General features: G+C 48.4%; 2 protein-coding genes across 3 annotated transcripts in view; one reads left to right on the top strand and one right to left on the bottom strand.

Annotated features, from left to right (window-relative positions):
* Wwc2 (WW and C2 domain containing 2) overlaps positions 1-17,570 on the top strand; it is a 178,701-nt gene extending 161,131 nt beyond the window's left edge. The window contains exons 21-23 of the mRNA XM_028854535.2: positions 2,436-2,678; positions 12,944-13,071; positions 14,734-17,570. Coding sequence (XP_028710368.1) covers positions 2,436-2,678; positions 12,944-13,071; positions 14,734-14,800 — 438 coding nt within the window. The 3' untranslated portion in view covers positions 14,801-17,570. The remainder of the gene's footprint in view (positions 1-2,435; positions 2,679-12,943; positions 13,072-14,733) is intronic.
* A 763-nt stretch (positions 17,571-18,333) lies between these two features.
* Positions 18,334-21,707, bottom strand: LOC114681187 (claudin-22). 2 transcript variants are annotated; one of them, XM_028854533.2, is made up of 2 exons: positions 20,819-21,707; positions 18,334-18,552 (listed from the first exon to the last, which is right to left on the bottom strand). In XM_028854533.2, the coding sequence occupies exons 1-2, from the start codon at positions 21,423-21,425 to the stop codon at positions 18,500-18,502; spliced, it is 660 nt and encodes a 219-aa protein (XP_028710366.2). In that variant the 5' UTR covers positions 21,426-21,707; the 3' UTR covers positions 18,334-18,499. The 2 variants fall into 2 exon arrangements, with proteins under 2 accessions (XP_028710366.2, XP_028710369.1); XM_028854536.2 differs by lacking the exon at positions 20,819-21,707 and having other exon boundaries at positions 18,334-20,628.
* Between the last annotated feature and the right edge of the window lie 687 nt (positions 21,708-22,394).

The following is a 22,394-nucleotide window of genomic DNA, read 5'->3' as shown; positions in this document are numbered from 1 at the left end:
AGCACAGGACCTGAGTTCGATTCCCAGCACCCACATGGCAGCTCACAACTGTCTGTAACTCCAGTTCAAGGAACCTGACAGCCTCACACAGACATATATGCAGGCAGAATACTAATGCATATAAAATAAAAATAAATTATTAAAAAAAAAAAAAGGCAGATACAGCTCAGTTAACTGTGAGGGTGGCATTCTGACTTAGGAGTCGCAGCGTGAAAACTGTGGAGAGGTCCTAAGAGTACAGAGCACTGCAAAGATTTACCTGTGTGGCTGTCACGGTGAGTCACGAGGTCGGAGAAGTCCCCTTGAGGCGCTGTACTGAGCCCTCCTCACACTGGCTCTCAAGAGCCGACTCTGCCAGCTCTTCACACGGTCTAAACCAGTGAGGTCTACCCGTCCATGCTGCCCTCTTCTGTGAGAGAGCTCACTGTAGAGACTCGATTGCCAACACACCGCTGCACACTAGTCCTTGTGGAGGCTTCACGCACTTTTGCTGAAGTGTGTGTGTGTGTGTGTGTGTGTGTGTGTGTAATGGGCGTGTACATACCACAGTGGATATGGAGAGTTGGTTCCTGTCTTCCGCCTCGCTGGGGCAAGGTCTCTTGTTTCGGCTGCTTCACTGTGCACTCTAGCCTAGCTGTCCTGGGAACTTCTGAGTAATTCTCCCATCTGTGTCTCCCCGCTTCTTATGTGAATGAGACGCATGCTACCACATCTGGCTTGTTGGCTTGGGTCATCTGCCCTGTGCGGCTAGCATGGTCACAAATGGGCAAATCACCCTGGGGTGGGAAGAATTTCTGGCCCTGAAAAGCAAGTCATGTAGCCGAGGCACTTGCACATCTAGATATTTCTTTCTTTGTGGTGCATGTGTTGGAAAAGACGAGGATTGACTATAGGAACCTAGTAACAATGTTACAGAAGCCTAAATATTTAGTGATGAGATATAAGTCGGACAAAAAAGGAGAGGGACCAGAAGACAAAGCTCTTCCAAGCTGGGCTGGGTGGTAGAGGCCTGTTACGTGACGCTATTCCTGGGCAGACATCAGTGAGTACCCGTCTACTCATCCCAACAGACCCGGTATGAATACCACCAAAGGCCAGCTCTTTAATCTTGGAGGCACCTGCTCCAGAACCAGGCCCTTGTCTACTCCCAGGTACTTGGAGGCCAACTAGGAAGATCACAGTTCAAAGACGGTATTCAAAGCGACTCTAGGGCCAACCTGGAACTTAGTAACAACGGCCTTGAAATAGAAAGAGGGCTGGAGGTATAGCTCACTGGCAGGATGCCTAGACTTACAAGGTCCTGAGTTCAATTCCCAGTACCATTAAAGGAAAAATAGGTATTCCAGTTTGGGTGAGGCCTCAGTAGAAGAGGACAGAAAGGTCCCCTCCGTTGCGTTTGTTATGACCACCCTGGTTACTCCAGGTCTGCAAACCAGAGTAGTTGTATCACATAGTACCCGTTCTCGGGAACTTCCCAGCTTCCACCCCCGCTCCTTGTAGCCTTCCTTCTGTTATCCTAGGGGAAGTTCTTTCCCTCAAGTCAGTCTGACTCGCCCCTGGGCCCTCGGTCTCTCGCTGGCCTCTTGAGGTAGTGAAGACGCAAATTCCCAGTTCCCTGCTGCGTACAGCCTCATACCATCCTCCGCTCCAAGTCCTCAAGGCCAGAGACTGCGTTCTGTTCCTGATACTCTGCCCATCACACACCTGCCAGCAGGCATTTGCTCCTGCCTAGCCCAGAAAGTAGACGGCGCACAGTGGGAAGTCAAGGAAGGAGCTGGACTGTAACCATCCGGACCTTAGGACGGACTCAGTCTGCCCTCCATTCTGGCCAACACCCACAGCGTGGTCGGAAAGGACCGAGCTGCAGGGGATTCTGGGTCCTGAATGGGAGGGTATATAAGTATTGTGTAATGTTTTTCATTTAGCATGGGCTTTGCTATCCACTTAAAATGGTTTTAATTACATTTGTTTATTTGTTTCTTTGTTGGGGGGTGCCACTTTCTGTGTGGGGATCGGGGGACAACTTTGAGGATCTGGTTCTCTCTGTCCATGTGGGTCCCAGGGATAGAACCCAGGTCGTCAGGCTGAGCCCTCTCCCCAGCCTAATGCCCACTTTGTAGATCTCCGTAGTTCAAAACGATCCAGCTTTATTTCATGCTCAGCTACTAAGCGGCAGGCTGGCCTGATACCAGTTCCTGCCGTCCTCACGGGGACCCAGGCTGAGGGAGCTCCCATCTCGGGCTCACTGCTGTGTCCCCAGGAGGAGGGCAGAGATGTACGGGTCTCACAGCGCCTTTGACAAGGGTCTGCCTGGAGGCGATACCTCTCCCACCACCCTGCCATTGGCCAAAGCGATCCTCGTGGCCCGTTATGCCTCCTGTCGTGTGAGGAGGGGCAGAGATAGTAACGGGGGATCTGCTGCGTCTCCTCCGCAGGCCGTCTGCCAACCCACCCTCAGGAGGACTGCTCAGGAATGCCCGGTGCGCACGTCTCTAGACCTGGAGCTGGACCTGCAGGCCTCGCTGACCCGCCAGAGTCGCCTGAACGATGAGCTGCAGGCCCTGAGGGACTTACGGCAGAAGCTGGAGGAGCTGAAGGCTCAGGGGGAGACCGACCTTCCCCTGGGTGTGCTGGAGGACGAGAGATTCCAGAAGCTTCTGAAGCAAGCAGAGAAGCAGGTATGGAGCTCTGGGTCGCACACCAAGAGGGCTGGTACAGAAACATCCTTGGGGTGGCGGGCACCTTGGAGCAGGGTCCCGACATAGGCATCTTCCCATCCTTTTCCTAGGACTTGGGGCATGGCCACCCCGCCATTACAGTGCTCTTCCGACCCAAATATTGCTGTGGCAGTGGTTGTCCACTCAACCCCAGGCAGCTCGGTAGTCTCCTGACAGGAAGGGAGCGTGGCGGCATTTCAGTGTTTCAGCAAATGGTACACAGTGTTTACATTTCAACGCTCTCAAGATTCAGTTAGCCACCGTAACTATAAATACATTGCTAACTTTCATGTTTCTAAATTTTCACTTTCCTTCCTTGAAAAAAAGATTACATTTCACTTTAATAGCATACGTTTGCCTTTCACTCTAAAAAACGTGAATAGAAAATAAGGTAAGATGGCTGAATAAGCAAATACTTTGTTTTGTTTGGGAGGCATCTCAGTATGTAGCCCTGGCTGGCCTGGAACTTGCCGTGTAGACCAGGCTGTTTCAGAGATTCACCTGCCTCTGTCTCCAGAGTGCTGGGATTAAACCACACATAGGTTGTATTGTCCTTATTGCAGGGTTTTTTGTTTTGTTTTGTGGGGTTTAGTTTGTTTTTTGAGACAGCTTCTCACTGAATAGTTCAGGCTAATCTTTAAAAAGACCTTTAATCTCAGCACTCAGGAGGCAGAAGCAGGTAGATCTCTGGGTTTGAGACCAGCCTTGTTTACATAGTGAGTTCCAGGACAGCTAGGGCTATGTGGACAGGCCCTGTCTCAAAAATACAAACAAAACAAAAAAAGAGAACATGTAATCCCCCTGCCTCAGCCTCCCAAGTCCTGGCATTACAGGCATGCACCATCCCTCTTACCAAAAATCAAATAGTTTAGAGGGATTTTTTTTTCTAATGTGACACCTCAATATTACTGAATCTGCCTGAGTATAATAATAATACTGGTTTATTCTCAGGGTTAGGATTTATATTTTGGCTTAGTGCGATCTGTATTCATTTCTACACATAATCTTTAAATAGAGCTTTTCATACATCTGAAATGTTACAAGTGCCTAAACATTATTCCTTTCATGTGGCCCTTTGGGCGGAAGTCTGAGGCTCAGCAGATAATTCCTTGAAATATCTAATAGAAAAGGATCCCCCATAACAAGTTTCTCTTTTGAACAGAAAGGCTTGGTCCCACCTGGTGGCAGTGTTGGGAAGCGACTGGGCCACCAGGACACTGAGCTCCTCAGCAGAGGACCTGGTGGCTGAAGGGGCTGTTGGGAAGTGGGGGTCTGGCTGGGAGAGGGGAGTCACCAGGGTGCCTTTGACAGGCCTTCCTTCCAGATAAGCCTGTGCTCCAGCGCCCACCCCCACAGTCATTTCCTGCCTCTGCCTGGGTTCAGCTGCGGCAGAGCCACTGGCCGGATCTGCAGCCCTGAGCCAGAGGAAACCTTTCCTCCCTTTAAGGCATTCTCTCGGGTGTTTTGCTACAGCAACAGAAAGTGGCTAAGGTGTTGAGGAGGAAAGAAGAGCCCAGACAAATTTGAGATTTAAAAGAGTCAATTTAGACAAATACCTAGGAAAATAGAAGAACTAAGAAAGTTGAAAAATCCTGTCTCTTAAAGAAATGACAGCAGAATTTTAAAGTCTATCCATAAAGAAAACATCAAGTCACTATTAAGTTCCACCCAGTTTTTAAAGAACAAATTGTCTCAATTTCATGCACTCAGAGAGAACATGGCACCCTTAAATCTGTGTTGTAGCAAGAATCTTAAAAGGTCTTATTAATAAAATCAAACCTGATGCCAGGTATTGGGGTGAATGCTGGAAGATCAGAGAAGCAGAACAAGCCACAGCTTCCTCACCTCGTCAGTTCCTCAGCTGGTCTTGTTTCCTCAGACTGGAAGCCTCTGAGTCCTCATCCCAATAGATCTCAGCCGAACTGCTGCTCAAAAGCCTGAAAGCTTAACCAGGCCCTAGTTCCTGGTCCTCATGCCTTATATACCTTTCTGCTTTCTGCCATCACTTCCTGGGATTAAAGGCGTGAGTCACCATGCCTGGCTGTTTCCATTGTGGCTTTGAACTCACAGAGATCTGGATGGATCTCTGCCTCCAGAAAGCTAGGATTAAAGGTGTGTGTGCCACCATTTTCTGGCCTCTATATCTAGTGGCTGTTCTGTTCTCTGACCCCAGATAAGTTTATTAGGGTGCACAGTATTTTGGGGAACACAATATCTATCACCACACTATGTGGCTAAATCCGTGATTCTAAAAGAGAAGATAAGCCAGGTGGTGGTGGCGCATGCCTTTAATCCCAGCACTCGGGAGGCAGAGGCAGGCGGATCTCTGTGAGTTCAAGGCCAGCCTGGTCTCCAAAGAGAGATCCATGAAAGGCGCAAAGCTACACAGAGAAACCCTGTCTCAAAAAACCAAAAGAGAGAGAGAGAGAGAGAGAGAGAGAGAGAGAGAGAGAGAGAGAGAGAGAGAGAGAAGATACTATTCAAAGGAGACTCACAGGCTGATTTCACTATGACTGGAAATGCAAAAGCCCTCCCTACAATACCAGTAAACCGAATCTAATGACATATTTTAAAAACATTTTTACCATATTGAACTGTGGGAGGATATTTAAATATTAAAAATTTTATTAGTACACTCACTTAACAGACTTCAGAGGGAAACTATCAGTCAACTTGATGGGTGTAAGCAAATACTGATAAAATACAGTGGACATTAATATTTAAAACTCTTAGTGAGCAAGAAGATGGGACATTAACCTTATGCAAACTGACAGAAACCAAATGTAATCCTAAGCAAAACAAACACAAAGTCATCTCTTTAGAATCAGCTGAGTGAAGTAGTGCACGCCTTTAAACCCAGCACTTCAGAGGCAGAGGCAGGGGGATCTCTGTGACTTGGAGGCCAGCCTGGGCTACATGGTAGCTCCAGGCCAGCCAGGGCTACAGAGTGAGACCCTGTCTCAACAAACAAACAAAACAACAGCAACCAACGTAAAATGAGACGCAGACTGTCTTAGTCAGTGTTTAGTTGCGGTGAAGAGACACCAAGACCAACTTGACTCATGAAAGAAAGCACTTAGTTGGGGCCTTGCTTACAGTTTCAGAGACTTACGCCATCGTCATCACTGGCGGGGAGCATGGTGGCGCACGGGCATGGTGCTGGAGCAGGAGCTGAGGGCCCCATCCTGATCCATAGCCAGGGAGACGGGGCCTGGTGTGGACTTCTGAACCCTCACCCAGTGACACACTTTCCCCAACAAGGCCATGCCTCCTAGTCCTTTCAAACAGTTCTACTCCCTGGTGACCAGCCATTCAAATACGTGAGCCTTTGGGGGGCTCTCCCATTCAAACCACCACAGAGACTCAGCCCTCCTCAGCCTTGTGCCCACAGTGCTAGTCAGCGCCATTAAGAAAGCAAAATGGCTGGAAAGAAGAAGAAAAGCTCTTGTTCTTGGCAATCAGAAAAGCAGGAAAAATGAACAAGTTATTACCTATAGTAAGAGCGTTTATAAGATGAGTGACAAGGAGTGACGCCGTCTGTTCTGCGTCTCTTAAGCAGAGCATCCTGGTCAGGAGAACGTGGGGGATGGGGGCTCTTCTCATGGCAGACAGGAGGCAGAGGGCTGGCATCAGGGCCAGGGTCTGATCTTAAGGCACCTGCCTTAGGGCCCACTTCCGCCATGGAGGCCGCACCACCCTAAATTTCTAGTCCTTTCCGAATCAGCACCACCACCACCTAGCAGCAAAGCCTCCAACGTGAGCACTGGGGGGCGTTTTGTATTTGACCCGTAAGATGTTTCATGTACCAGCTAGAAGAACGTCAGTGTTGACGTTTGTACCATAGCAAAGAATAGCATCAAGTATTAAATTCAATATGCAGTGTAGGGAAATTACCAACTTTGTCAGTAAGGACAAAAATCCCTACCGAAACACACCACATTCTTATAAGACAGGGTTCAAGATGCCTTCCTGTAAGGGCTGGTTACTAAATACATTCAACTCTGGGGCCATCATGTGACCTAAGCCACCATTATGAGGCTTTGCTATTTTACCACAAAAGTAACCACCAAGAATTCTAAGTAAGGGTGCTTCCTGCTCTTCCAGAGGACCTGAGTTCAGTTCCCAGCACCCACGTAGGCAGCTCACAGCTGCCTGTAAGTAAGCTGGGGTGGGGCACATCTGACCCCTATGACCTCCAACAGACACATACATACACATAGTTAAAAATTAAATAAAATCATTAAAAGAAATATAAATACATGACTATGGCAGTATTCTAACAAAACTTCATTTAAAAAATAAATGACAGACCATAGTGTATCAATCAGTAATACAGAAGAATTACTATACAGGGATTGTCTTCCAAAAATGTACCATACAGTCTCTTTCCAGGCAGAATGCCTATTTGCTTTTTCATGGATATTAAAGAAAAATCTGAAGAAGGAAAACAAGGGAGGAGATTCTCTCTACAGAAGTCAGGATTTATTAAAATAGTCAAGAGTAGTTCAACAGTGTGGGATCCAGACGAGGCAAGAGACTGGTCATGGTATTAAATCAGTGGTTCTCAGCCTTCCTAATGCTGCGACCCTTTAATACAGTTCCTCATGGTGTGGTGACCCCCAACCATAGAATTATTTCATTGCTACTTCATAACCGTAATTTTGCTACTGTTATGAATCATAATGTAAATGTCTGTTTTCTGATGGTTTTAGGGAGACCTCTATGATAGGGTTGTTCAATCCCCAAAGAGGTTGCACCCCACAGGTTGAGAGCAGCTGTATTAAATAGAGCCCTGGAACAGGCACACTTGTGTGTGGAACAGTTCTATGATCTAGGAGGTAATTCTATTCGTAGAATTACCTAATTGTTAGCATTTTATTATCACAGGTTCCTGTATAACAGTGGGTACTGGCTTAGGTCCCTGCCTGGTGTATGGCCAGCGATGCTCAGCACAGTTGCCATACAGACGCTCCTTGAGTCTCACAGGCCATGTCATTCTGCAGTCTCCACCCAGCCATAATTGAGAACAGCCGAGTGAGGTTACCTCGCCAACAGTTCACTAACACTGCATTGCGTGTGTTTCCCTCACAGAGCAGGTCCTGTGCAACACACAAGATGATGTCCACATGTATGAGGCAGATCTGATCCCTGGAGCTCAGAACCGCCTGGAGACCCTGGAGATCATGCCTTTCCAGTTTGGATTTAAACACCCAAGGGTGCTGGGATGTGGAGTGAATGAGGCCCTGGCCTGAGGGTGCACACCTGTAATCCCAGCGCTAAGGAGATAGAGGCAGAAAGACCACAAGTTCCAAGGCCGCCCTCTGCTACGTAGCAAGTTCAAGGCCAGCCTGGGCTACATTACACCTGGTCTCGATAAAACGAGAATTCCCAAGAGTCAAGTCATGAGTTGTAGCTCAGGGTCGAACGCTTGCCCAACACATGAGAGGCCTTGGGCTCTGTACCCTACGATAGGGAAAGAAGTCAGAGGGGTGATGGCCAAGGTCTCCTTTGCTTTGCCAGGCTTCCCCTTCCAGCTTTGGAAACTTGGCATCTTGGATTTCTCTTTAGTAAAATGATGCTTTATCTCATCACTAATCTGTGGCCGGTTCACTATTTTTTTTTTTTTTCCGAGACAGGGTTTCTCTGTGTAGCTTTGGCACCTTTCCTGGAACTCACTCTGTAGCCCAGGCTGGCCTCAAACTCACAGAGATCCGCCTGCCTCTGCCTCCCGAGTGCCGAGATTAGAGGCGAGCGTCACCACCATCCGGCTTCATCTCACTGTGAAGTGATGGCTAGCATGGGTCTATCCCTGTGGTGTCTGGTGGTGGCTATGGTCGTTGGCATGGAGAAGAAATGCCATCGTCTTACCAGAATCCCAAGCCGTGCTTTCTCATGGGCTTGGTTTCCGAGTCATTTTGCCACCAAGATAGTGAGGGAAGGAGGGGGGGTCTCTGGCGAGACTTGTGGTGGAGCCCAAGATAAAGACATTTTCACTGATCGGAGTGGGAATAGATGCCAAGGCCCTAAGTCTGCCCCCACGTGGGCAGGTCCTGTGCTCTGATGCCCCTCAGAGGCCCCGCCCCTTAATGTTGTTTCAAGGGCAGCTTGATGGCCACGTGAGGTTTGGAGGCCAGTGTTCCCCACCCAGACAGTGCCCGGCCCTCTGCCTTGGGACAGCGTCACAGCGAGTGCGGGACTCACAAAACAAGGCGCATTTATACTGCTTTAAAAATGACGCGCGTCCCTGAGCACAGAGAGTTTTATCTTTATTTTTACCAGCTCTGTGGGTAGACAAACTATTTGTGTCGTGTGCTTTTTTTCTCAACAACTGAGCTTTGAAGTTAACAGCTCTGAAAATCCAGACTGTTCAGCTGTGACCCTTTCGTTATAGCTGCAGAAGTGTGCCTCACCTCTGGGACGTCTTCTTCTGTGTCTTCACCTTCACACCCACTGGGCAGTGTGCACACGGGCACAGCAGCCTGTACACATGCACACACACACACATGCACACACACACACACACACAGCCCTTTCACTTCACTGGGCAGTGTGCACATGGGCACAGCAGCCTGAACACACACACACACACACACACACACACACACACACACACACACACACATGTACACACACGCGCACACACACACACGTGTACACACACACACACACACACACAGCCCTTTTCTTTCCACCATTTCCCTGCAGTGCTGGGGATCTGTGAATTTTGTCAGGTCATCATAAAGTACCTAACGACGACCCTGCCAATCGCCATAAAGACACCTGCCTCCTGGAGAAGCCGCGGCTGGAGCCCGCAGCAGCAGACCCTGGGTCGGCCTCCCTAAGCCGCCATGTCGGCAGTGGGAAGTCTCTTTTATAGCATTCAACAGAAGCCAAACGTCCGAGCCTCAGATTGTGCTCCTCCTGAGGAGGCAGAGTGGGAAGCCGGGGCTGTAAATTAGACAGCTGCATCCCTTGTCCCGTCAGCTTCCCATGGCTGTCAGTGAGTCACGGACCTTTCTGCAGGTCAGGTCCTCTCCTGTCTAACGCATGGAGGGTGGGGAGGACCCTGTTCTTCCAAAGACCCGGTCTTGTCTTCCTCCGATTGTTTCCCTGTCAACATGCCGGAGTGCTGGAGGATTTGGGGGTTTTTTGTTTTGTTTTTAACTTCAAGTGATACATATCTAACACTTTTGAAAGTTAGGCTACACTGAAAAAAATTGCAAAAGATATTAATATTCTGTTAGGTCTTGTTCCCCTTGAAAGTCCCGGGTGCTCTGGGGGAGGCAGAAAGCAAGCGAGTCCCATAACGGCTGTTGAGGAAGGAAGGCGAGGCAGGCCAAGGCCTTGAGGCGACTCCCTGAGGAGGGGAAGGGGACTGGTAGACCGGAGATGGACCAAAAGACGGCAAGAAGCTGACTGAGCAGTCCCTGTGCGTTCACAGGACAGTGTGTCTGTCACTTGGTGTGAGAGGAGCAGAAGCCTGTCACAGGCCAGGCAGTGCCCCCAGGCCATGCTAGATCAGCCCCACTTCCCAGGCCCTGGGGAGACGGGAAGGAAGTACCCTCGAAGGACACCAAAATTTGCCGTGGAAGCCGTCCTCTTAAAGCAGCTTTCAAAAAAAAGAAAAGAAAGCCAAATCCAATCCACATACCGTAGTTTCCCCTGTCCAGAGTCACGTACATGGTCTCAGTTGCCCTCAGTAAGCTAGAAATGGTAACTAGAAAACTGCAGAGATGAAGGACTGGTTAGCTCCAGGAATTGTAGTGACTGTTCTGCTGTTACTAGTTACCGCTCACCTCCCACGATATCACAGTCATCTAGTTACTGTCATCTCTCACTGTACAGTCATCTAGTCACTGCTCATCTCTCACAGTACAGTCATCTAGTTACCGCTCACCTCCCACGATATCACAGTCATCTGGTCACTGCTCATCCCTCACTGTACACAGTCATCTAGTCACTGCTCATCTCTCGCTGTACAGTCTTCTAGTCACTGCTCATCCCTCACTGTACAGTCTTCTGGTCACTGCTCATCTCTCACTGTACAGTCATCTAGTTACTGTCATCTCTCACTGTACAGTCATCTAGTTACTGCTCATCCCTCACTGTACAGTCATCTGGTCACTGCTCATCTCTCACTGTACAGTCATCTAGTTACTGCTCATTTCTCACTGAGCCAAAGTCATAATTCCAGATATACACTCAACTGTGTTTGGTCAAAGCCATACATGCAGACTCAACAGAGAAAGCGAGAGTCGGGCCGAGGAGGTGAGTCCGTGACTCTAAAGCTTGTCACTTAGACAGGACCACCTGACTTTGGATTCCCAGCACACATGTAAGAGGCCAGGAGGAGAGGCATGTGTGTGATCGGCCATGCTGGGTTAGGGCATTGTGGGGACCCCTTCTGCTCAGTTTTGTTACCAACTAAAAGCACCCTAACTTATTTTTCTCTTTCTGGGTTTTTCCCCTTGTTTGTCTTTTTTTTTTTGTTTGTTTGTTTTTGTTTTTCAGACAGTTTTCTTGTAGTTTGCGCTTTCCTGAACTCACTTGGTACAGCTAGCTCGACTCACAAGATCCGCTTCTGCTCCCAATCTGATAAAGCGTCGCACCCCCCGGCCCTTGTTTGTCTTTTTACTTGTATCAGGATTGTTAGTGTTGTTTATTAATGGGGTCGGGGGATCTTGAGCTTAATATATAGCTCAGGCTAGCCTAAAGTGATGGCAACCTTCAGAATCCTTGAATTATAGACAGGATCTACCTCATCTGCCTTCTTATTTTTATTTAGTTATTAATTCAGTTGGTTTGTTTTTGAGACGCAGCCTCTCTATATACTCCAAGCTTTTCTGCAGCTCTCTATGTAGCTCAGGCTGTCCCAAATTTAGAATCTTCCTAGTCAGCCTTCCAAGTTACTATGCCTAACTCTTTTTTTTTGGTTTTTTTGTTTGTTTGTTTTGTTTTGTTTTTCGAGACAGAGTTCTCTGTGTAGTTTTGCGCCTTTCCTGGGACTCACTTGGTAGTCAAGGCTGGCCTCGAACTCACAGAGATCCACCTGGCTCTGCTTCCCGAGTGCTGGGATTAAAGGTGTGCGCCACCACCACCCGGCCCACTATGCCTAACTCTTAAAAATAATTTTTAATATTAAGTTGAAAAAGAAGCTTGTTAACCCAAGAAAACATTAACATTCTTTTAATTTTTCCAATTATTACACTCTCTACTCTTTCCTATTGTTTTTCTCATTCATTAAACATGATCTGTTTTGCTCACAACTCTCCCTTCTGAGAGAGTGCATAGTCCACAGGAATAATGTACCGGGAATGACGAAGGACTGAGGTAGTTAGTAGGCTTAATGATGTGTTGACTCGGACTCCGAGTGATTGACGTGTATTCGCCCATTGAAGTGCTTACGCCCAAAGAAACAAAGGCCCAAGGTCTGCCACATCCCTCACTCACACTCATAGCCAGGAAGTGCTCGAGAGGGAATTTGAAGTCAGACAACCAGCCGCAGGGTCTGCCATCTTCTCCACTAACGTAGACAATCCCTACTGAAGGCGACCGTCCGTATTTGCTGATTTGGTGAGCAGAGGAATGCAATGCAGAAGCAGCCATTAGTGAGCAATGTTATCGGCCCATTTGTATTAGTGTATATATATAATACAGAATATCTCAGTGTCGTCAGCAGTGAGAACTCCGTGCCTGACGGGGACTAAGGGGTGTGGGCCCTGATGGTGTCCCCTCTGTCCCTTCACCTAGCAGGTTACACGTGTGTTCCTGTGTGAGGGTCTCAGAGCTCACGTGCCAATGGTACACGTGCCATTGCCCAGTAGGTCGGGTGCACTTTAGTGAAGCTCTTTAACGGGCTAATCTGGGCAAAGGGGGCTGCGAGGCAGGAAGGAGTTTGCGAGTGTATTTGCCAAAAAACGTTACCGGTTCAATTTCTTAGAGGGAGGCTGGGAGGTTTTCAGTTTTATGTGTTTGTTGTTGTTTTGTGTTTGAGAGTTCTCGGGCTTTCCAGATGTAAACATTTTCAACGTGGTTAAAGGAACTCGCCTCTGGATTAGGCGGCGCCTCCTCCCCTTGGCAGCCCCTGAGCATGTGGGCATTGTCCCCGCTGCCCAACAAAAGACGCGCTTGACCGCGCGGCCTGCCCTCCAGCTTAGCCTTGCAGCACGGCTCTGGTTCCTCATCAAGACGCTGACCTGTGGCCCGATGTGTCTTTCCTTCGCCAGGCTGAGCAGACAAAGGAGGAGCAGAAGCAAGACCTGAACGCCGAGAAGCTGATGAGGCAGGTCTCCAAGGACGTGTGCCGGCTGCGGGAGCAGAGCCGGCAGGTGCCCCGGCAGGTGCAATCCTTCAGGTAACCGGCTTCGTGGGGCCGGCTTGTGGTCTTGCCCTCCTGTGGTGGGACTGCACAGCGGGTCACCCCAGGACTGAGGGACAGGGGCCACCGTGTCTGTCCCTGGCGGGAAGGTAGTCGCACACGTGCTCCATCCTGAGGTGGCGCCCACTGAGCCGGTCTCCCCAAGAACCCAGAACCTCTGATCATCATGAGTGCATCTCATTGAGAAAGCTTTGCCCAGGATGTAGAAAGAACACAAAAGTTCATAGCTCTTTGGGGGACATTGTCCACTCATTTTCTGGACATTCCTTGGGTCCCTCTCCCTCCACACACAGACACACCTTGTACTGTGCTGATCCCCACAATACAGCCAGAGAACACACGCTTCCTGCTCCTCCAGAGGACCTCCAGTCTGAAAGGACAGAGTTCCATAATGCCACGTGGAGCTCGTCCAGTGTCCTGTGGATAAATAAGGATCATGAGAGCATATAGGAAGAATTTCAGTCTGTGGAGGCCAGGTATACAGGCGCTGACAGGTCAGCTCAAAGGAAGGCATCACTGGAGTCCATGGTGGCAGGATCCCGCCAGACCTTCAGGCACTAGCTTGGTGGCTGTGGGGAGCAGTACAGACAGAGCCACCCAGCCTGGGGGGTCAGGCCCAGCCCCCCAGCTTCACAGGAGAGCTTGTCAGGGCCTGAGTGCCACACGGAAGGATTTCAGCTGCGGCTTTGGGTTCAGAGGGAGCCTGTGGGGCAGGTATTGGCGGCACAGAGGACAAGACTGAGGCAGAGGGGAGGAGGACGTTCACAGTGAGGACTTCCTGCATCCTGCGTCCGCATAGCCTGGGCTAACCATGCTCTAGTACAGCCCAGGTAACTCCATCCAGTGGACAGTCAGAAATCAGACTCTTAAGGGGGGGTTAAGGGTCACACGGAGAGGAAAAGAAGAGCCTGTGGGTTCAGTGTGGTGGTCCCCGCGGTGGAAACGGGCGACACACCCAAGCAAGGTGACCAGGAGAGGCACTGGTGTGGTCCTGGAGCTGAAGGCCTGGAAAGGACAGACTGATGGACACTGAACCAAAACAGAAAAGGATTAAAATGTCCCCAGATAGTGCGACATGGGGCTGAACCAAAACAGAAAAGGATTAAAATGTCCCCAGATAGTGCGACACGGGGCCTCGGAGACCTGTGTATCCGTTGATCAAGTGATAGGAAAATCACAGGGAGCTTTTCTTTGTTGGTGTATGTCCATCTTAGTTTTGGCTTAGGTTTTGTAGAGAGAAGTCCTGAGAGAGCGTCTCAGCTTGGGCCAGCAAGATGGTTCAGTGGTCAGAGGTGCTTGCCGCCAAGCCTGCTGACCTGAATTCAGTGCCTAGAACCCACGTGGTGGAAGGAGAAATCCAGTTCCTATGAGCTGCCCCTGCCCTCCTCACACGTCACCCAACACAGACTCTCCCTCCCCTTCCCTCTCCTCACTCTCTCTCACATTCACACACACACACACACACACACACACACACACACACACACACACTAAATAAAAGTGGCTCTGAAAAGAAAACATTAACGATGAAGGCTCCTGTGACTTTAAGTGCCGTTTCTGGGATCGTGGAGACAGCCTTGGGGCTCAGGATTTCCGGGGTCCCACTGAGAGGTGCTCTCCCTCCCTGTCTCCCTCTAGGGAGAAGATTGCCTACTTCACACGAGCGAAGATCAGCATCCCATCCCTGCCCGCTGACGACGTGTGACCTCGTGCGACCTCGCGGCTTAACAAGACTTCTCACCTGCCCACTGTCCGAGGGAGGGTCCAAGACTGAACCTTTATACTGTTTTGTTGTTTTCTATTTTTTTGTCGGGGGGGCGGGGCTTTTGTTTCCTGTAACACAATGTCAACTCTTGAAGAACTTTGATTTCACACCGATTTCATCAGGTTAATTTGTAAAGTACTTTGAATGTAACTCTTACATGCTTTGGGAAGGACAGACCATTCACAGAAGGAATGAAAACGGGGCGATCTGGTCCACACGGGTTGTGCAGCAGCGGGTATGTGTTACCCCTGGGTTCCACTGTGCAGAGCGGAACAGAGGCGGCCGGTGCCCGGGCTCGGCCTGCTGAGCCAACTGCAGGAGGCAGCCGTCCAGGAGCCGTGACCCTGGCACCCCATCACACTCCTGAGCTAGAGAGCCGCACTTCCCATCGAAAGTGCATGCAAGCAAGCACCCATTGCTCTGAGTCCACCCGAAACAGGTGCCCTGTTCCTCCCGTCGGCTGTGTCCGGCCACCTTGTTTCTGCTCTCCTAAACTTGTCTAAAGAAAGCCAAAGTATGAAGTGCTGAGTACAAGAATATGAAAAACAAAGGTATATTCCTACTGTAGAGAGAAAAGGAGGGGCCCCCAGCTCCCAAAAAGCACACTCAGGAACCTCACCTCCTCCTTGGGTGGCTGCAGGGTTTTGTCCGTTTCTGGCCACACCGGGTTTTGTCGTAGGGATAAAGACAAAGCCAGGGAGAAGCACGTGGTGGCCCTGGGCTCTGATGGCAGTGCAGAGGGGACACTCATAGGTAAGGACCCAAACGGGAGTGCCTGAGGTGCAAAGGGGACACGCCCGTATTCACTAGGTGAGAGCGGAGGTCAGGGTGCACCCTCATGAGATCAAACTTACTAGATAGACCTTATCTATCAGCTGCCATCTTGAGGGGACTCTGTCAGTGTCACAGTCAGAAGCAGAAGCAAAGGGTGGGCCTGAGGGGACTCGCAGCGTGGACTGCATCATTTACAAAGACATTTTCTGGGGAAACAAGCTTGAGATAGAAACTGGTCAAAGTGCCCTGTTCTCCGGGTTAGGTTTTAACTCACCAGACCCGGGCACTTCTTTAAAAGAGAGAAAGAAAGGATCAGCATAGCTTTGCCAGCATAAAAGTGTTAAAATACATAGTTTTTAGGTAATTTAAACCATACTTAGTCTGTCATACTGGAAGAAGCCGTGTTTTGGTGAGCCGTCTTATATAGCAAGCTAAATTATTTTTATTTTTTAATGCAAAATAATTTTATAGGAATTTAAAAAAAAAGAAAGTTAGGCAAGAAAAAGATCTGTTTGTTTAAAAAAAAGAGTTATGTTCTGCTGGAATCCTCATTAGTAAGAATTTTTATCTTCCTGAATCTATGCATATTTTAGAAAGTTCATTCTATCAGAATCAAAATTTACACTTAGCCAGAACGTCAGTTTTCAAGTTACTGCACCCTAACACTTCAACCGGTTTCCCCCCTAAATGTTCCACAGCTTATACCCAAGTTCTTAGAAGATGTAACTGGACCTGGCACTACTTGGAACAAAAAACAGCCTCGTGGCAGACTGAGCCCAGTCTTCCAGACTGCCCGGTCTGCCCTGTGGGTGACTGGAGGAAGCTGGAGTGCCATCCATCCTTGTCAAGGTCAAATGTGAACAGCAGGGTTTTATTTAATATAGCGCTCAATAAAGGTCAGCTGTCTTCAGCATCGTAGTGTGACCCATACAAATGTTCATAGAGTTTTGTGTAGTTGTACCGTACAATTTTATTTTCATTTATTTATTTACGGTCTTATTTATGTTCTGTTTAATATATAGTTTGGTTCTGGCCATTTTAAATGTTGGGCTTACAAGAGGCTATATTGGAGTATTTACAGCTTTATGATCTTCATCAGATTTATTGCTAACTTTTTGTAATACAAAAAGTCTCAGATGAGTATTAAAGAATAAAGTGTGTCTCAGGCTGGTAGTTCACAGTTGTGACTGGGGGACTTTGATTTTATTTTTACAAAACATGTTCATTTCGAACATGAGAGAGACTCGTTCTAGTTGAAGCCTTTGCCCACACTCTAAAAGTCAGCAATAGTGGTATGTACTAACATTACAGGCAGCTTTCTGTAGGCTCTCACATTTGTATTAACCCATGACTCCAAAAGCATCTTACTAACTCCATCATAAAACCATATGGACACATACAAATTTTAACATTATTAAAATATTTTTAAAGGTAGAATTTATTCTGCACAGGATAAAAAGGATTTACTATTTAGCTCTCACATTTGGATTATCAGTATATTATTACAGTTTTATAGATCAGACTCCCAAGTGTTACAGGCACAAGAAGGGTATTACTTGCCAAATGAACAAAGTTTAACTGAGTCTACGTAGCATACAAATTCAGTACATTTAAAATGTTTTGCTATGAATTTATGTTATATTAAATATGATCATCTCAGGACTGAACTAAATATTTCATCAGGTTAAATTCTGAATATGTTTCTGTTTTCACTTGTGCTGTTTGTAAAAGTGTGCAAATCCATCACACAGATGACCTTGCACGGTGGCACTTTCCCTGTGTTTCTGGATGGAAAATAAGTTCGATGATTTTTTTTTTAAAACAAAGAGACCTATTTCCTAATACTGTATTTTAATGTTTCTTATTGTTCGGTTAATTTCCCTGATTGGCACAAATACAAGAATCTACTTGAACCATGTACCAAGCAAATATAAAATGTTCCACGAAGAATTCCTCAAGCCAGAAGTTTGTCATGAATGGTTCTTGTTTAGACTGTGTACATCAAGGATAAATGAGATGGAGTATTTTCATTTCCCAAGGAAAACAGGGACTGACGAGTATGCGGTCCCTAGTTAAACTACCTGAGCTGGCAGAGTTCTTCAAAAGGAGGCAGCCCTCCCAGAGGGCACTGTGCCCACACACACCAGTCCCGTCCTCTGCCACAGAGCCAAAGCAGGCAGGACATCCCACCCTGAAACACAGGGCACAGAGAGGCAGGTGCACTTTTGTGTGGCAGATTCTACCTGAATTCCCAGGACCCAAGGTGACTGCCCAGAGGCAAGCATGGATGTTTCTGATGTGGGAAGGACTCTCTAGAGACACTGAGGTCTCTAAAAAGGGGGTGTCCCGTTGAGTCCCTTAAAGACCAAGCAAGCGTTTTATGTTGTTGTTTTTACTGTCATTGGTTGTCATGTATTTTAAATAAGTATCCACTGAAACCTTAGTTTCATAAGTTATCGTAGACACCCGAAAGTATATCATCAGCCATCACATGTGTATCCCACATGGTTCCTCTCCACATGAATGATCCTGTCAGAGTTACAGAAGTGCTCATAGAATGCTTTATTTCCCTGTTCCCTGTGTGTGTACAGTCACAGCCTATTTTAAAGGTTGATGAAACGCTCAGGCTCATTAAGGACTGATTACATTAATAGGTCCTGATTCATTTGGCCTCCAAAGAGAAAACAGAAATCCTTTACTCAGTGATAGAAAGAAATTGTATTGGAAGAAGTTAATAGTCACAGAAAGGAAGTACACGTTTCAGAAAATCAAAATCACAGGGAGTGGGGGTGATTATAGCAGGAGATCCTACCAAGTCCAGCTGGAGCAAGCGCCTGCTGTGGAGAGGCCGCTGGTCCCTCTGGCTTAGATTTCTGGCTTGGCATGTTTCAGCTCCAGTTGCTGACAGTCTGGTAATCCTGCCACTGCATAGTGGCCCGAGGCTGGGGGAGCTGGGCTTGAGCAGGCTGCACAGTGCAGCAGACAGCCCCCTAGTACAAGACAGAAGCCAGCAAACCAGCCCAGGAAGAGGGCTTCCCCGAACTCCCACCTGGGCACAATCTCAGGCATGGTCTCATCCCAGAACTCCTGAACCGTCCTGTGGGCCACCCAGGAGACAGGCACCAGGACCATCACGCCCGAAGTCCAGAGCAGGAGCCCTCCCAGGATGAGCAGTCTCCTCTTCAGACCCTTCTGGGTCTCTCCAAGCCTCGAGCAGTCCAGGCCACAGCCAGAGGCCAGCAGCCCCAGCAGCCCCAGCCCATTCGACAGAGACATCAAGATCCTGGCGCTCTGGAGTTCGGCTGGCAAAGCCAGGAAGGAGTCGAAGGCTTTGCACTGCCTCCCCACTTCCTCCTGGATGACGCAGGATGCCCAGAGCCCCATGGTCCAGTTCTCCATCTCGTTCAGTTCCAGGTTGAGGTTCTTCCAGTGGGGCAAGTAATTTGTGAGGCAGGCTAACACCCATCCCAGCAGGGATAACAGAAGCGCAGCCCACTGCGCGGCCGTCCGGAAAGCTAAGCCCATGAGAACGTCTTGTGAGCCAGGGCCAGCCCCGACGCCTGCCCCGAGCTTGCAGGAAAGTGTGACACTTCTCACTTGCCGAGCTCAGACATACTTTTGCATTGTGTGTCTAGGAGGACGCCTGCCAGGTTTACCATTGTTTGATTCCATGTTGAAAAGGTTTCAGGAGAGGACAGGGAAACGCCGCTAGGAACCAGTAATGCTAAGGTGTGGCCTGGGGCCGTGTTTGTGTCCCGTGGGCCGAAGTTTGTTCCAGAGCACTTTGTCAGGGAACCCCTGAGGTCAAGTTGTGCTAATCCTTCCTTTGTGAAGCTCTACCTGGCTTTCACATTCCCGAGGCTCCTAACAAGCCGGAGAATTAAGTCTGAATGTAAAAAATGTTTAATTGAAGGTTTGGGTTCAGCTCCTCCTGCTTTGTGCTGCGCTAATTACACATGTCAGATTTTCATCTGTTAAAGAGTTTCAGGTTTCAGTGCGTGTGGTATGATAATACTGGGTGTTCCCATCTTTGCAAAAAAGAAAAAAAAAAAGGTTCAGAGAGAAGTATTTCTTAACCAAATAAATCAATCTTATCAGGAATCCCTCTAGACTTGAAGTCAGGCCTGTTTTGAAAAGTCTCTTTGGCTGCACATATTCCAGAGCACATGAAACAATACTGAACTGAGTGTCGGGTCTCACTTATCTGCATGCCTTTGTGTTGGGCCCCCTCACGTGCATAAGCCATAAATGGATGTCAGGCTTTGAGAATGTGAATTTGGAGGAATTTTTCTTTTCTTTTCTTTTTTTTTTCTTTTTGCTTCTTTGCTGAAAATAGCTTCCTGGGCTGTAGGAAAAACAAGCAAGAGGGCCTTTGGGTCAAAATCAACATCGTTGCTCTCCACTCCACTGTCGACCCCCACGTTGGTCATTTTTCACTGAACACAGAAGTTTTCCTTCTGACTAATGAACTGATACTCTAAATAACAAGAAAACAATTCCTCTGGGATTTTTTTTTCTTCCTTTTTAAACTTGAAGCTTTTGAGTAGAGAGGTGAGGGCAGAGATTGGTGGCTACCACTTAAAAATCGCAAAGGCCCACAAGGTTCTGGTGGTCCATCCAGAACATCCAGGAACATCCAGCTTCCTGAAGTCCTGGGAGAGTTCCGCCGTTTCCTGGGAACATCTCAGCAGGAGCAGAAACCCTGGATGACGTCTGGCCACTGGCTTTAGCCTGTGGCTCTCCTAATGCTTGAAAGAGTGCAGACTGTTACTTTCTTTGGGAAGTGGAAAGTAATTATTCTTTCCCGCCACAAACAGCGACACAGTTTTCCCACAAAGTGAATACGTCAGAGCACTGGGCTGACTATACTGGTCAATTGCCAGCACACGCTGGATTAAATAACCAAATCAATGACATTTTTCCTCACATAGCTACATGACGTCATCATAATTGCCTTATAGACTTCCTTTCATCCTTCAGGTTTGAGAGGCAAACCTCTTGTATAGCCCAAAAGAAAAAACAGTTATTGAATTTAAAAAAAAAAAAGAAGTGAGCAGCACAGTTTAGTTACATACAGAGACCTTTAGTCAGCAGCTAAAGGATGTGACTCTGCCCTGCTGGCGGCGGCTTATACCTCAGGCTGTGCACTTCCGTTTTCCAGGCATGAACCATGGTCTCGAAATCCTGCCACTGCATAGTGGCCCGAGGCTGGGGGAGCTGGGCTTGAGCAGGCTGCACAGTGCAGCAGACAGCCCCCCAGTACAAGACAGAAGCCAGCAAACCAGCCCAGGAAGAGGGCTTCCCCGAACTCCCACCTGGGCACAATCTCAGGCATGGTCTCATCCCAGAACTCCTGAACCGTCCTGTGGGCCACCCAGGAGACAGGCACCAGGACCATCACGCCCGAAGTCCAGAGCAGGAGCCCTCCCAGGACGAGCAATCTCCTCTTCAGACTCTTCTGTGTCTCTCCAAGCCTCGAGCAGTCCAGGCCACAGCCAGAGGCCAGCAGCCCCAGCAGCCCCAGCCCATTGGACAGAGACATCAAGATCCTGGCGCTCTGGAGTTCGGCTGGCAAGGCCAGGAAGGAGTCAAAGGTCTTACACTGCCTCCCCACTTCCTCCTGGATGACGCAGGATGCCCAGAGCCCCATGGTCCAGTTCTCCATCTCGTTCAGTTCCAGGTTGAGGGTCTTCCAGTGGGGCAGATAGGTTGTGATAATGGCCAGAACCCATCCTAGCAGGGAGAGGGAAAGCCCTACAGACTGCATGGCCGTTCTGAGGACGAAAGCCATTGGGAAAGACGTCGTCGTAACTCAGCTACTCTATAGGATCCGCCGCCCTGTCTGGCTGACCGTGGTGTGATGGTCCTGATTCTATGCCACCCGGAATATAAGCTTTGCCCATTAACTCTCTGGGCACTCTGAACTACGTGTTTGTTCCTCTTGAATATAGTGTTTCATGTAAAGGGTAAAGGACTCTGTTAAAAGCTATGAGTTAGGCTTTCTGATAAGGATTTGATCTGTTCCCTTCCAATTTGCTTGGTAAAATTCTATCCCCAACGCTTGACAAGTATAAGTCTAAGGATGAACAAAGAGGTCTCTATGACCCCTCACCCTAACGTACAACGGAAATCTTTGTGCTTCAGTATGGATTAATTAGATCTTAAGTGGTGATAAAAGGTCAGGTCTTTCCACAACAGGACCTCATTGTAGTAGCTGCAGCTGAGATTTCAGGGATGTAAAACAAGGCCTTGTAAAGAAAGGTAGACTGTTTCCCTATAATCTATTCTCGGCGTTCCTTAACCTACACAAGAGCTGGGCCCGTGTCCCTGAGTGTCACAGGGATTCGCTTGGGACTTGGCATGAAGCTTTCCTCAGATTCCTTTGAAAGCTAGAGACTGGTTCACCGTGTTAATTAAAACGAAAAGGACCTGGGTTGATGCCCAGAGAAACTCGGTGAGGAAAGGGGCATTGTGGGAAACTCCAGCTCTCCCTTACTCTTCCGTCCATCCCTCAGTAGGCACTGGGTAAAGCCTGATGTCTCCGGCAGTGGTTTGTTCCTCAGGACTCCGTTTTCCTTGTCTTTTCGGCTGCAAAGGCCGAAGAGCTGCAGGCCGGAAGGTGTCTGTCCGCTTCAAGACAGAAGTCTGGTATGAGAACAAGATGGGCCGACCTCTGAGGCCTTATCTTGTTGTTTTGGTTCAGGACACACCTTGAGAGCATACCTCAGGCGAGCGTGACCCCCTCAAAGAACACTGGGCC

The sequence above is a fragment of the Peromyscus leucopus genome, chromosome 17 (assembly GCF_004664715.2).
Source record: "Peromyscus leucopus breed LL Stock chromosome 17, UCI_PerLeu_2.1, whole genome shotgun sequence".
Taxonomy (NCBI): Eukaryota; Metazoa; Chordata; class Mammalia; order Rodentia; family Cricetidae; genus Peromyscus; species Peromyscus leucopus.
This window is presented reverse-complemented; position numbering and strand designations above follow the sequence as displayed.